At 43.1% G+C, this 14,955-nt stretch overlaps 1 protein-coding gene across 1 annotated transcript in view; it reads right to left on the bottom strand.

The window, feature by feature from the left end:
- NPSR1 (neuropeptide S receptor 1) overlaps positions 1–6,980 on the bottom strand; it is a 49,269-nt gene extending 42,289 nt beyond the window's left edge. The window contains exons 1-2 of the mRNA XM_032959675.2: positions 5,297–6,980; positions 2,854–2,989 (exon numbers count right to left, since the gene is read on the bottom strand). Coding sequence (XP_032815566.2) covers positions 2,854–2,989; positions 5,297–5,419 — 259 coding nt within the window. The 5' untranslated portion in view covers positions 5,420–6,980. The remainder of the gene's footprint in view (positions 1–2,853; positions 2,990–5,296) is intronic.
- Between the last annotated feature and the right edge of the window lie 7,975 nt (positions 6,981–14,955).

Raw genomic sequence — 14,955 nt, 5'->3', positions numbered from 1 at the left:
AGAGACAATTACAGCAGGAAAACTGCTGAAGCAGGCGAGAGAGCTGCCGTGACAAGAGGTTAATAACGTCCTTCCAATGATTGCTCAGCTTGTATCCATCTTCTCGGTTGAAATTGTGTCTGTGTTTATACATCTGGATGGCTTCATGGACAAATCTTTGAAGATAGCCCGAAGGTTTGCAGAGTACCTTGGTCTCGGAAAAAAACAATGTCGTGTGAGCCCACCGCGTTAAAACAGTGATCAGCCACGGCAGAGGTATTGGTTCTGCTGTGTTTCAAATCTGCTTTGTGTTTGCGAACACGGTCTGAGACATGTCGTTTTGTTTCCCCAATGTAACTGCTGCCGCAGACACAACTTCCTCCTACCACCAATTATCTATGCCCGACCCCTCTCTCTCCCCCCTTGCTTCCCCTCTCTTAATTCTGCCCAAACCCCATCCCCCCTCTCTCTCCCCCCTGCCGCCGATCTTGATCTGCCCCACCTCCAACCCCCTCCCTCTCTCTCCCCCTGGTGAACTCTCCGGCCACCACCGATCTTGCTCTGCCCCACCCCCAACCCCCCTCTCTCTCCCCCTGGCGAGCTCTCCGGCCCCCACCAATCTTGCTCTGCCCCACCCGCAACTCCCCCCTCTCTCTCCCCTGGTGAGCTCTCCGGCCCCCACCGATCTTGCTCTGCCCCACCCGCAACTCCCCCCTCTCTCTCCCCCTGGCGAGCTCTCCGGCCCCCACCGATCTTGCTCTGCCCCACCCCCAACCCCCCCATCTCTCTTCCCTTGGCGAGCTCTCTGGCTGCCACCGATCTTGCTGCCTCGCCCCCCTCTCTCTTCCATCTCTAGCCCTGCCCACGTACCCTTGGGTTGCTCCCAGCTCAGACCTATATAACCTCTTGTCACAGTAGCTCTCTTGCCTGCTTCAGCAGTTTTCCTGCTGTAATTGTCTCACCTGATGATGATCGCTTGTGTTGCGATCGAAACGTCGTGATCCATTATTTTCTACCTAAGTGACTTTACCGAAAGAACCAAAGAGTATGGATTCCTGCAGTCACAAAAACTGATGTGAACCACTACACTACTATCCAGTTAGTAGATACTACTACAGTCAGTAGATACTACTATAGAGTCAGTAGATACTACTGTATAGTTAGTAGTTACTACAATAGTCAGTGGATACTACTACCATCAGTAGTTACTACTATTGAGTCGGTAGATGCTATTGAGTCAGTAGATGCTTCTATAGAGTCAGTAGATACTACCGTAGGGGTCGGTAGATACTACTATAGTCAGTAGATAATACTACAGTCAGTAGATACCACTATAGTCAGAATATATTGCTGCAGAGTCGGTAGATATGACTATAGAGTCAGTAGATACTGCTCTAGAGTCTGCAGATGCTACTATAGAGTCAGCAGATACTACTATGGAGTCAGTAGTTACTACTATAGTCAGTAGATACTACTATAGAGTCAGCAGGTACTACTATACATTTAGTAGTTACTACTATAGAGTTGGTAGATACTACTTTAGGGTCAGTAGATACTACTACGGTCATTAGTTACTGCTACAGTCAGTAGATACTACTATACAGTCAGTAGCTACCACTGGGCTCAATAGATAATACTGTACAGTCAGTAGATACTACTATAGAGTCAGTAGATACTACTGTAGAGAAGTATTGTGAGTAACCAATGAGGGGGCGAACAGAAGAAGGTGCGAGCGGGTTGACAGTCAAGGATGACGTAACGTTTCGGGTTGCGTAGGGGGCTTCGGAGAGCACTTTCGGAAACAGGGGCGGGTCCAAGCTGGGGGGAGGAGCCGCCCAAGGAGTTCTTAAGGGGGACCCTGTGACGAAGGCTTGGTCATCATGGGGAGCCAGGGTAAGGATCGGCTGCAGGGGTTCTCTCCCTCCCCATCGCGGAGCGGTGTTGGCTGAATCCCCGCTCCGGGCAGACGAGTGGGAGAGCCAAGGGTTAGCCGAGGGTAGGACCCAAATAGTATTCAGTGTCCGGGCTAAAGGACCGAGATAGAGTACACCTACACTGGTGTGAGCGTAAGATGTCGAGTGTGACAGTGATTTAATAAATGGCAACAGCCCTTATAGTATTCCTCGTCTCCGCGTGGTTCTACTGCACAACACTACTATAGAGTCAGTAGATACTACTGTAGAGCCAGATACTACTGCAGAGTCAGATACTACTATAGTCACTACATACTACTCACACTATTTTATGTTGGGTGTATAGGTATATATGCCTACGCGGGGGTAAAAAATATTTTTGAGGGGGGGTGGGTCGACAATTTTCGGAAACCTTTTAGATCAACTATTTACCCCCCACTTTCTATAACTTTTTGGACTTCTGCAAACCTCTTATAATTTTGTTGACGGACAAATGGACAGACAAACAGCACGCTGGGCTTTCACAATAGCTTCGTATTTGTGAATGTATATGTTATGTTTTTAAGATAAGTTTTGAAATATATTTTTCCCACGGACAACGCCGTGTACTTCTCGCTAGTATGTGATATATTTTAGTTAGTGCACGAAACTCAGATTTTAGATTCCCACATTCATATTTGTCATACACAGTAGAGCCTAGAGTGAACCACTCCTGTGCTGACTTGGCTGATATTGGAGAGATCGTAAGATGAACTATTTATGGTAACGCATGCCTTGAGTTATTATTAAAAACAACCTTTATGCAAGAGATATCCAACACCAAATGCCTAGGGTCTCTGTCGCAGGGATCACTGATGGTGAACAGGAGGATCTGGTCCCCTTTTTCTTATGAAACAACCTCCACCCACCCCAACGCCCCTCGGGCTGTATCAGTAACTGTGCTGTTGCGGGAAAGTCCTACCAGTGATTGCCAGGTTTATGGCAAAGAAGGTCATCCGTGGCTTTGCTTGACGAGCAGGTATGGCGAGAAGGAGCACCACAACATTCCCGCACATCACGAGCACAAAGAGGACCCACAGCGTGATAAGCTGCTCTGTCTGCAAGGAACGTGCACGTCAGATGTCAGAACAATTCTGTTCTAGTGGGCAACGGGCCATGGCTATCTCCACTAGCAGCCTTCATTCCATGGTTATTCGTATTTTTAATATCTGTGGTGGGAGCCAGTTCCACAACAAGTAATGTTATACATTTTAGACATTTAAGATGTTACAACACAGAATTTTGCACCACCGATTAGTACGGTTGGCTGCGTATGATGAAAAAGAAGTTCAACATACATATTGGAAGGGCGTTTTCTTATATAGTAATTAGAAATAATTACTACTTTCAATTCTCCTGTTATACTTCATAGTTGTTATGTTACGTAAACAAGTACTATCTGTTATGACACGTGGTTTGTAAACAACGGCGAAGTACAGCGATGAAATCGGGTCATTTGCAAGTGCTCAGTGGTATTTTACCCTGGATTACTGAGAGATAATGACTTGGGAAGGACTGAAGATGGTTGATGAAATTAGCACAATCTGTTCACAAGTGGATAATAGTACATTACTTGACCTTGATTATAGGCACATATGCAATAAAATTACGCCTTATAATGTAATCAATCATAGTTCCCCCCTCCCTCCCTCCAATGTATTCCATCGGTGCTGTCTGCATGTTGAAATGAAGACTCAATTTTAAAATATAATGCCCGCATCTATAATTAGCACGATTGGCTACGTGCAGTGCGAAAGAAGTTCAACATACATAAGCGAGCCTCGTATGTCAGAGAACAGCCCACAGAAGACATTGTTCACGGGACTTTTTACATTTTAAAGCGGCCTTTCTATTCTTTACACGGTAAGGTGTGCACTTTCCCACAAGCTCTGCTGTAAAATTGTTGTACGAGTTGAACTGATCAACTGTGCAGTAGGAATCCAAAAATCCGAGTTGATACTGTATAGGCGGACCACATCGTGGATCATGTGATCCACAGTGCACCTGAGGTTAGTCCTGCTCCTGTAACTCGCTGACCCGCCCATCCTGGACATCTGTGAAAACGGTCTTCGAATCTCATCGGATTCCTCCAGTCAAAACGAAGATTTTGATTCTGATATGATGCGCAAAAAGAAAATTGGCACCAACGCAGTGCGCTGCGGATTTTTTGGAGTAATAAGCCCCACGGCTCTAATGCACGGGAAGCAAGGCAATTGACTCGTTACTTGATTAACCTGCAAAAAGATATATGGTTTATACGAGACGATGTTTTCTAAAAACCCAAACGGCACATTTGCCAAATGGGTCTATGTTATTCAAGTAACAAAAAAACTAATTTACTTTTCTGCTCAACAAACCAAGTAACCACAACTAGTTTATTCTAGATTTGAAGCTTTCGTGACTGCAAGGATCCATACTCTTTGGTTCTATTCGGTAAAGTCACGTAGGTAAAAAAATAAAACAACAAAAATCACGACGTTTCGGCCACAACACAAGTAGCCTTCTTCAGGTGAAGGAACAGTCGTTCCGACAGTTCTGTTCTGTCTAACCAAGACTCATAAACCTTAGTCATCTTACACGACCTTCATATATACATACATTCATAAAGACAGCCTACTACTCAACAGCATCTAGACAATTTACAAATACTGCAGTAGACAGTATACCGAAGTCATATAGACAGCCGACATAACAGCCACAGTCGTCCCGACAGTTCTGTTCCTTCACCTGAAGAAGGCTACTTGTGTTGTGGCCGAAACGTCGTGATTTTTGTTTTATTTTTTTACCTACGTGACTTTACCGAATAGAACCAAAGAGTATACACAACTAGTTTGTATAACATAAATATATTGTAAAATAAAAGGATTTTTACTTCCGATTTTCCCTGCAGCTCTGCCGCTACGTTTTCCCTCCGTGCATACAGTTTTTACTCGGCATCTCCGTTTCCCCTCCAGAGCTCTGCTTTTCCCATTCCATCTCCCCCTGTCGATCTGCAGCTCAACTTTTCTCTCTCTGCAGCCTCTTTTGTTTTACTGCAGCTCTCCATTAGCCCTGTCCACTTCTAGGGATCGCGGTTTGTGGTCCAATCTGCCACCAGCGTGTTTCGAATTTTGAGAGGATAACGGCCGTCCGATTCCTTTCATCCTGTGAAACTTTCGTAGATTGCAAGGTTGGCTGGTAACTTCAAGTTCATGGCACGCCGCTGGTACAAGATTACGGTTTCCCTGCCACAACCTCTTGGCAAAGAAATAACAAATCAATTACGAAACACTCACGCGTTTTACAACCATTTCAATTCAGGACCCTCTTTAAAATGAATGAAGGTCTCATGGATACATTAATGGCGATATCACAGTGGTTCTTACCTGGTAGATTAGGTACCCTGAACCCTGGTAAGGATCCGCCGTGGGGATGGATGCGTTGTCGGATTTATTGTCACAGCAGGAGGGTGAGGGCCACGCTATGCTGCCGAGGCTGATGTTGGGCATGCCGGCTGTCTATATGATTGCTATGTCTTTACTGCCTTGTTCGAATGTCCTATATGACTGCGTGGTTTGTTTGCCTGTCTGTATGATATGATTGTCACGTAGTCGAGCTGTCGATGTGGCTGTTATGTCGGCTGTCTATATGACTTCGGTATACTGTCTACTGCAGTATTTGTAAATTGTCTAGATGCTGTTGAGGCTGTCTTTATGAATGTATGTATATATGAAGGTCGTGTAGGATGACTAAGGTCTATATGAGTCTTGGTTAGACAGACTCTTCTTACTGTCTGCCCTTGTGGACTGTATTTCTGCTAGGTAGACTGTTTATGTGGGTTTTGTTTATAGTTAGCTGGTTAACTATAAATAAAAGGTTATTCTTATCATTGTCTGTGTCTGGCAATATGCCACACTTACTAACTCGCAACTTTTCTCCCTGTCCACCTGTCTGAGTCCGGCTGTATTTGTCTCTCTGGCCAGCTGTCTGAATATGTTGAGTGCCGGTCTGTGTAAGTCTCCACTTCTCACCACGCGTGTAATTTTGCTGTGTATATCCACCCTCCGGTATGTCTATAAATACTCCTGTCCACACGTGTGTGTCCACTAGTCAGATCTTCAAATAATCTGCCTGCGTGAATATTCACTGCGCGTCCATCTATCTGTCCACCTCTATATTAATCAATCCGACTGTGTGTCCGTCTGTCCGCCTGTGTGTGTGTGTGTCTGTCGATGCGCCTATATGTACGTTCAGCTATTCACCTGCCTATCAGTCTGCACAACGTAAGGGTTGTGTGAATTGTGGCGAGGGATTTTGCCCTCGGGTGGGAACGGAGTGAGCACGCTGAGTTCCGCCCTTCGCTTTTAAGGCTGCGGCATCGTACGTGCGAAGCCAGGCAAACAACCAGTGAACGCTCACCTCTTCAAACACGAGGAATGCCATTGACAATTGGAATGGGGGTGGTGGGGAGGGGAATACAATGAATGATCGGTAACTTCGATGTCGTCTTGGTTGCAAGTTGGTGTTTTGACATCGGCACGTGCGTGTTTTGCTTTAACGATGCTGTATTTTTCTCACACGAAATAAAAGTCCTAAATATACAAAATATCCCAACCTTCGCAATTCTTGTCGGCCCCACGCTTCCGTTTCTCACAGCTGTCCACTTGCTGCGTTCTCGTTTCCGCGCTCGTCTGCCGAGGCCGAGCTGCAGTGGAAAATGGCAAGCGTTCATTCACACACCCTTTCGTGAAAAATCACAACCAATGTCGTTAACGCAGGGAGCGAACATCGATCAACGGATCCCCTTGTCTCCAGAGTAACAACTCACGCGGAGGCATGATATGAGTCCCCCATACGACGTACGTGAGATATGCGGCGTTATAAAGACTCGCGTAAAATGCTCACACGCGGCTGCTTAAAAGGAGCCAGCAGACGTCGTTGACAGGCACATGAAGTTAATATTGGAAAGTAGACGTTGAGAGTTGACTCTGCAACTGCCCGGTAAACATGGAACATTGGGCCAACGTTTGTCCAATAGTTCCAAACACACGCCAATGTTGGCCCAAAATTGCACGTTTGCTGCTGTGTTTGTGCCTTTCGATTTTCAGTTTTTGGTATTTTATGATAAATTATTTTCTTCGATAATAAGCATAGGCTTTTGAATATCTATATCCTGTAAATCGTTAATAAATAAAACACATCGAAAAATCACTAAAGTCCTCCCCCAGGCCCCCGATATTTTAGTGTATTTTGACGTTTATATTAAAAAAGAACAAAGATGGTTCGAGAAACTGTATCATTTTTTTAATGACATCTCATCCCTAACAATCACAAAGAGTGCACCTGTACAGCTCTTTTTCAATCCACTCATGCAAGAATGCCTCATTCCGTCAACCTGCAACTGACCAGTGTGGTGAATCAAATCTCACGACCTCTTGACATTCCGTTGAAGGTGGCCTAGTTCCGTTTCAGATTTCACTTTCTACCGATAAACCCGGGCGAGCATCAGTGGAAAGCTGTAATCATGTATCTTCTTTGGTTCTTTCGGTAAAGTCACGTAGAATGAGAATAAAATAATAAAATAATAAAATAAAATAACACAATAAAATTATCATTCTACGTGACTTTACCGAAAGAACTAAAGAAGATGAATCCTTGCAGTCACGAAAGCTTTAAATCGAAATGTATTCATGTACTTGGTTCTTTCGGTAAAGTCACGTAGAAGGGAAAAAAAACATGTGTTTTATTTTTATTCTAGATTTTAAGTTTTCGTGACTGCAAGGATCCATACTTTTTGGTTCTTTCGGTAAAGTCATGTAGGTAAATAAATATATAAAAGCAACTAAATTAAATCACGACGTTTCGGAGGCAACACAAGCTTCCTTCATCACTCTACCGAAAGAACGAAGAATATGAATCCCTGCAGTCACGACAGATTTAAATCGAAATGTATTCATGTAACATTTTTATTTAAAGCTTTCGTGACTGCAGTGATTCATATTCTTGGTTCTTTCGGTAAAGTCACGTAGAAGGGAAACAATAAAATAATAAAGATATTAAACATTAAAATTCTCACGACGTTTCGAATGCAACACAAGCAATTAACATCAGGTGTGAAATGTTTTATTATTTTATTGTTTCCCTTCTACGTGACTTTACCGAAAGAACCAAGAATATGTATTCATGTACTCAAGTGGCCTGCAACGTAAAAAGCATAGTCATAACTCAGTCCTATGCACCCCACGCCTCACTCGGCCCACATAAGAAAAAACGCATCTGTGAAGCTATTAACATACATTTGTTGTCACGTTACAGTGTCTTATCCGTTCAGGTTTCCATTAAAAACGGTAGTCCCATAATGAGTGTTAACATTTTTTTGAAGCACCCTGCATTGCCACTGGGGGAGGGAGTGGTGTTGGCCATTTATCTCCTCGTGTGCCGTTCCGACCTTCACAACAGCACTTGCCCTGACAGTCTGTTAAAAGGCTATATCGGGAATCTTAGTCTTTGGTGAGAATATAAGTGATGATGGTGAGCATAGTAGTGATGATGATTGACGGTGGCTGTGGTGGGGATTGTGCTTGTTGGTGCCCGTAGAAGATCGAAGCTAGCCTACATTCAGCATTCATTCGCATATTTGAGAATTATCGACATGAGCCGCCACCTTGTGGCCTAACTCTGTGTTTCTCGTAAGGCTGATCTTAAAGTAGAGCAACAACTCTAATTTTCCATGAGGTGTTTGAGCCAGATAATTATTGCATCATGCTGGAGCAGTATAGTGCATCGCTGTGATGATGAATCGGCCATTGAGTCGTTATATGTTCTATGGTCGGTTCTGGGTGATCGCAGTCGCACACCAGAGATTTGTTAATGTTCCATTTTGTGCATTAAGTATCCGTATCTGCCAGGGTTCGTGTGGATGCGGTTTAATGGTTGTGGCTTATAAGATTAGCAAAGATCGAAGCCAGGGAACTTCTGCGTCGGGTCTTTCACAGGGGTGTTTGTGACTCCTTTTGAACTCCATTTGACTTTCCATGCATCATGATCAGGGTTGAAGTTGTATTGTTCATGGTTAACCTCGTGGGCCGAAAGGGCTTTGCGAATTCAAGCAGTGGCAAGCGACGTTACTGAGATCCTGGTGGATGTGGAGACGTATAATTTCCACGATTCTCTGGAATTTCCAGAGGGTTGCAGCATTGGAGTGGGTACGTTGTGTGTGTGTAGTCTATTGTCCTTGCCCCGCACCTTCGATTAGCACGGTTGGCTATGTACGCTGCGAAAGAAGTTCAATCTACATACATATACGTAAGCACTTCATTTAAATTCTGACACCTTTAATTATTACAGTATAACGCTTATTTTACCCATGAAAGCCTCACTCTGTATCACGACTCTTTTTAAAGCCCTGCCAAATCTTTGCAGGAGGGGGCAGTGATTGTTATGTACAGTATATTCCAATTGAGTACATTTGGACCATGACATTCGCACATACTTCAAGTCAATTGTATTACTTTTTTCATAGAATAATTGAGGCATCATTATATGATTGCGGTATTTCATATCCATATAAACATTTACTAAATAGAGTCACGTAGAATGAGAATAAAACAATAAATTGATAAAATAAAATAACACAATAAAATTCTCACGACGTTTCGGCCACAACACAAGCGGCCTTCGTCAGGTGAAGGGACGAGACTGTCTGGAGGACAGCGCTTCACCTGACGAAGGCCGCTTGTGTTGTGGCCGAAACGTCGTGAGAATTTTATTGTGATATTTTATTTTATCAATTTATTATTTTATTCTCATTCTACATGACTTTACCGAAAGAACCAAAGAAGATGAATCCTTGCAGTCACGAAAGCTTTAAATCGAAATTTACTAAATAGGTTTGCTAATTATGTTTCAACCTAGTCGCATATACTATGAGGGAAGTGTGACATCTGGAACTTCCTCGTCATCTGAGGAACGGTGGGAATACTGGGATATGTGATTTTTGTTGAGAGATTTGTATGAAACTGTAAACAATGTCACATTCTGTCTGAATAATATATTGTGGTTCTATCTTGTTCTTTAGGGGACACCATTTGGGTATCGTGTACATGGAGACACAAGTCTAATTTGGGAATGTGGACTGCCCATTACTGACTCAGGGCCGCTGATGGTTATGAGCACCATTCCTTGTTTGCTTACGTAGGGAGACTACCTAGTCTTATATTTGACGTGACTCCGTTGCCCACACTGCTTTGAAAATGTAAAGGACCAGCACAGAACGTTTCTGTGTTTGCTATACTGTATACAAACTGACACTGTTCTGCCAAAATGTACTGTACAAAATGTACTGTGTGCACTTTAGCTTGTAAGTGCAAGTCAAATGATTGCATGATTTAAATATGCTCATGTCCGATTAATGTCTGACGCTTTAAATGGGCTGGGCAGAGGAAATTGTTGTCAGCGTGACTGACCGAAACGAGAATTGGTATTCTGCTGTAGTTTCTGATCACTTACATGAATACTGCACTTCATGTATTACTGAGCAAAATGAAAGACATGTCGCGTATAATCCTTTCTGAGATCATTTGAATGCATTGAGATTATTATATGGCACTGCAGTACAGTATTGTGAACCTGCGAAAATCACACGAATAAAAAATGCATTGTTTTAGCATGAAACATTACATGCTGTTGAATAAACCGTGTTTGTTAATGCAATGTACACAATTACAGTATGTGAAAATTATATGCGTATTTGTAACAACAATCCATTCGTTCTCATAAATTGGCTGGATGGGGCTGTGATTAGTGGGCAGCTCGAAATCAGAATGTCGTGAGTTGCAATCCCACTTGGCATGTCAGCTCAGCCAAATACCACCTTGCAGGGTATCAACAATCCAGTTTTGCTCATAAAATGATGTGATGTGATGTGAAAAAAAACCGTACACCTGGGGCCTCTGTCTGAAAGGGGGTGGTTGCAATGCTAGCTGGGAGAGTTCCAAAAGGGAATGTTTTCACATCATTACCTGAAGCCGATAATAGAATATCATATAATTTGGAAGAAAAGTATGTCGTTGCCTTCCATATCACACCATGTTATGTTAAACCACTCTTTATGTTGTAATAGATAACCACTCCTCCACGTGCTCCCAAATACAATTTTCATGCATGGAGTATACCACTTGCCAATAATGTTTTATTTCTGCTGTGTTTTTACCTATTGTTAATATGAGGTTTACCGTCTTTACTCTTTGGTTCAATTCGGTAAAGTCACGTAGGTAAAAAATAAAACAACAAAAATCACGACGTTTCGGCCACAACAGAATTGGCCTTCATCAGGTGAAGGGACCGTACTGTCCAGAGGACAGCGTTGGAGTGAAGACAGCCAAGCCCAGGTCGCGTCCTTTAAGCTGTGTGAGAGGAAACAAAAAAAACGCCTTGACAAAGGAATTAGCATAAAATGCTGTAGAGGACCGGCACGGGGGCGGGGGGGAGTTTACAAATGTTGGTGTGAAGGGAAATAATCTGCTGTGTTTACCGTCTTGTCCCTTATGCCTCTGGAATGCTGATGAATTACATCTCCCATTAGCACGGTTGGCAATGTATGGTGCAAAAAGAAGTTCAACATACAGTGAGCGAAAAAAGTATTTGATCCCCTGCTGATTTTGTACGTTTACCCACTGACAAATAAATGATCAGTCTGTAATTTTAATTGTAGGTTTATTTGAACAGTGAGAGACAGAATAACAACAAAAACAATTCAGAAAAACGCATGTCAAAAATGTTATAAATTGATTTGCATTTTAATGAGGGAAATAAGTATTTGACCTCCTCTCAATCAGAAAGATTTCTGGCTCCCAGGTGCCTTTTATACAGGTAACGAGCTGAGATTAGGAGCACACTATTAAAGGGAGTGCTCCAAATCTCAGCTTGTTACCTGTATAAAAGACACCTGTCCACAGAAGCAATCAATCAGATTCCACCACCAAGGCCAAGACCAAAGAGCTCTCATAAGGATGTCAGGGACAAGATTGTAGACCTACACAAGGCTGGAATGGGCTACAAGACCATTGCCAAGCAGCATGGTGAGAAGGTGACAACAATTGGTGCGATTATTCGCAAATGGAAGAAACACAAAAGAACTGTCAATCTCCCTCGGCCTGGGGCTCCATGCAAGATCTCACCTCGTGGAGTTGCAATGATCATGAAAACGGTGAGGAATCAGCCCAGAACTACACGGGAGGATCTTGTCAATGATCTCAAGGCAGCTGGGACCATAGTCACCAAGAAAACAATTGGTAACACACTATGCCATGAAGGACTGAAATCCTGCAGCGCCCGCAAGGTCCCCCTGCTCAAGAATGCATATATACATGCCCGTCTGAAGTTTGCCAATGAACATCTGAATGATTCAGAAGACAACTTGGTGAAAGTGTTGTGGTCAGATGAGACCAAAATGGAGCTCTTTGGCATCAACTCAACTCGCCGTGTTTGGAGGAGGAGGAATGCTGCCTATGACCCCAAGAACACCATCCCCACCGTCAAACATGGAGGTGGAAACATTATGCTTTGGGGGTGTTTTTCTGCTAAGGGGATAGGACAACTTCACCACATCAAAGGGACGATGGACGGGGCCATGTACTGTCAAATCTTGGGTGAGAACCTCCTTCCGTCAGCCAGGGAATTGAAAATGGGTCGTGGATGGGTATTCCAGCATGACAATGACCCAAACTACATGGCCAAGGCAACAAAGGAGTGGCTCTAGAAGAAGCACATTAAGGTCCTGGAGTAGCCTAGCCAGTCTCCAAACCTTAATCCCATAGAAAATCTGTGGAGGGAGCTGAAGGTTCGAGTTGCCAAAAGTCAGCCTCGAAACCTTAATGACTTGGAGAAGATCTGCAAAGAGGAGTGGGACAAAATCCCTCCTGAGATGTGTGCAAACCTGGTGGCCAACTACAAGAAACGTCTGACCTCTGTGATTGCCAACACGGAGTTTGCCACCAAGTACTAAGTCATGTTTTGCAGAGGGGTCAAATACTTATTTCCCTCATTAAAATGCAAATCAATTTGAAACATTTTTGACATGCGTTTTTCTGAATTTTGTTGTTGTTATTCTGTCTCTCACTGTTCAAATAAACCTACCATTAAAATTACAGACTGATCATTTCTTTGTCAGTGGGCAAACGTACAAAATCAGCAGGGGATCAAATACTTTTTTCCCTCACTGTAATACACGAATGCTATTTCGTATTTTATAAAGTTTTCACCTCCAGGTCAGCAGCAAGTAGCCCATAATTCCTCAAAAAGTTTATATAACGAGCACAATTTCGTGGGAAGTCAAAAGTAGTTTGCCTATGTGGGAATGGGTATGTAAATCTTCCACCATTGAAGCCACCATCTCACAGTCCATGGTGTTGATGACGGTGGTAGTTATGGTCCGTGGCAATGCAAGGCATTAACAAAGTAACATTGTAGGGCCCCAAGTAGATCAGGGGCTGCAGATTAGGGAAAATGTAGCAATGCACCAAAAATGTGTTCAAATTCACAGCCTAATCGATATAAACATCAAATGATTATAATGACACGATAGATATTATTTTATTCCGTTAAGTATTAAACGTTATGTATTTGATATAACTCTGATATAAATACGTTATGTAGCTTGTCTAGTAGTCATGTGATCTACTGGAGGTGGTCATCGCTGAGGGTGGGGACTGAATCCTTGTAACTAACGATATCCGATGGCATTGTGAGTAGAGTATCCTCCTGCCATTCTCCAAATATATCTTTGCTGTCTGTCATATCTCTTTTGAAAACGTATCTCTCCTGTTTTACTACAAAATACATCTCTCATCTTGTTGCATCTCCTATGATACCTTTCTCTTACCGTATGTATACATATTTCTCTCATCTCAATACATCTAGCTCATGTAATCTCTCCCATCTCATCTGAATTATTCCTCAGTCTCCTGTGGCTGAAGAATATATTTTTCATTTCCCTTAACTCATCTTGGAAATATCCTACCATACTTCTCAATTCTTGTCTGAATATATCTATATCCATGTTGCCTTACTGTCTCTAAACCACTAAAACTTGTATCGATAATTTCTACATCTCTATCTTCACGACATGTACCTACTCTCATCTGATGCCATCTCTGTATCTTATAATTTCACTACATATCTCACCTTTCATATCACTAAATCTCTTTTCCCATGTCGTCTCACTAAATCGTTGTCTCTTGACTAGATCTCGTCTGTCACATTACCAGGAATGGATCATTTCGAGGGCCGTAAAACACGTTTTCCCATATTGTTCCCAGATGGGCTTGCAACAAGCACTGATTATGATGCACGCAATGGTCATTCATCACGAACAAGGAGACACTTTCACCCGACTTTATACTGTACAGTATTCATATTTTCTGCATGCCAAATTCACCACCATCATCAGCCATGATCAATCTACAACTGGATGAAGGCTTCCCTCAAATTGTCATCTCTCCAAATACTATTATGTAATAAAGACAAATACCCCCCCCCCCATATAGTATTTAACAGACTGTAGGAGCAAGTGCCGTTAGTGAGCATCTGTGAAGGTCGAAACGGTACACGAGGGGGTGAGTGGCCAGCACCACGCCCGACCGCCTTTGTCTCCCTAATGGCGATGTTTACGCACCCCACCAGGTATTCATTTGAGGCTGAGTCGACCTAGGGAAGGACCATGACCGGTTCAGATAATTCGTCACTGGTGTTGGCCGTGAAGGGGTTCGTATCGCAGCGTGCTCACCGCTACACCACCACTCCCCACCAACACCACCATCAACCACAATCACCACCACAACCCGGCTCTCCTTAAACTACAGATTGGTTCCCGATGTCGAAGTGACCCCCGATTTTAATTATGTAAAACGTATTGCGTCTTCTCCCTCTTTATGTAGTTTATTGTAAAAAAAATTCGGTCACAGTACCTATGATAACTGTTACATTGCATTTATGGCTTTATTTTGGTGATTTCTAAAAGTTTTTTGGTTTGGCCATGTTTTTGTTT

Source organism: Petromyzon marinus, chromosome 2 (assembly GCF_048934315.1).
Source record: "Petromyzon marinus isolate PM22_M1 ecotype Great Lakes invasive population chromosome 2, UKy_Petmar_22M1.pri1.0, whole genome shotgun sequence".
NCBI lineage: Eukaryota > Metazoa > Chordata > Hyperoartia > Petromyzontiformes > Petromyzontidae > Petromyzon > Petromyzon marinus.
Note: the sequence above shows the minus strand (reverse complement) of the source record. Positions and strands in the feature narration are given on the sequence as shown.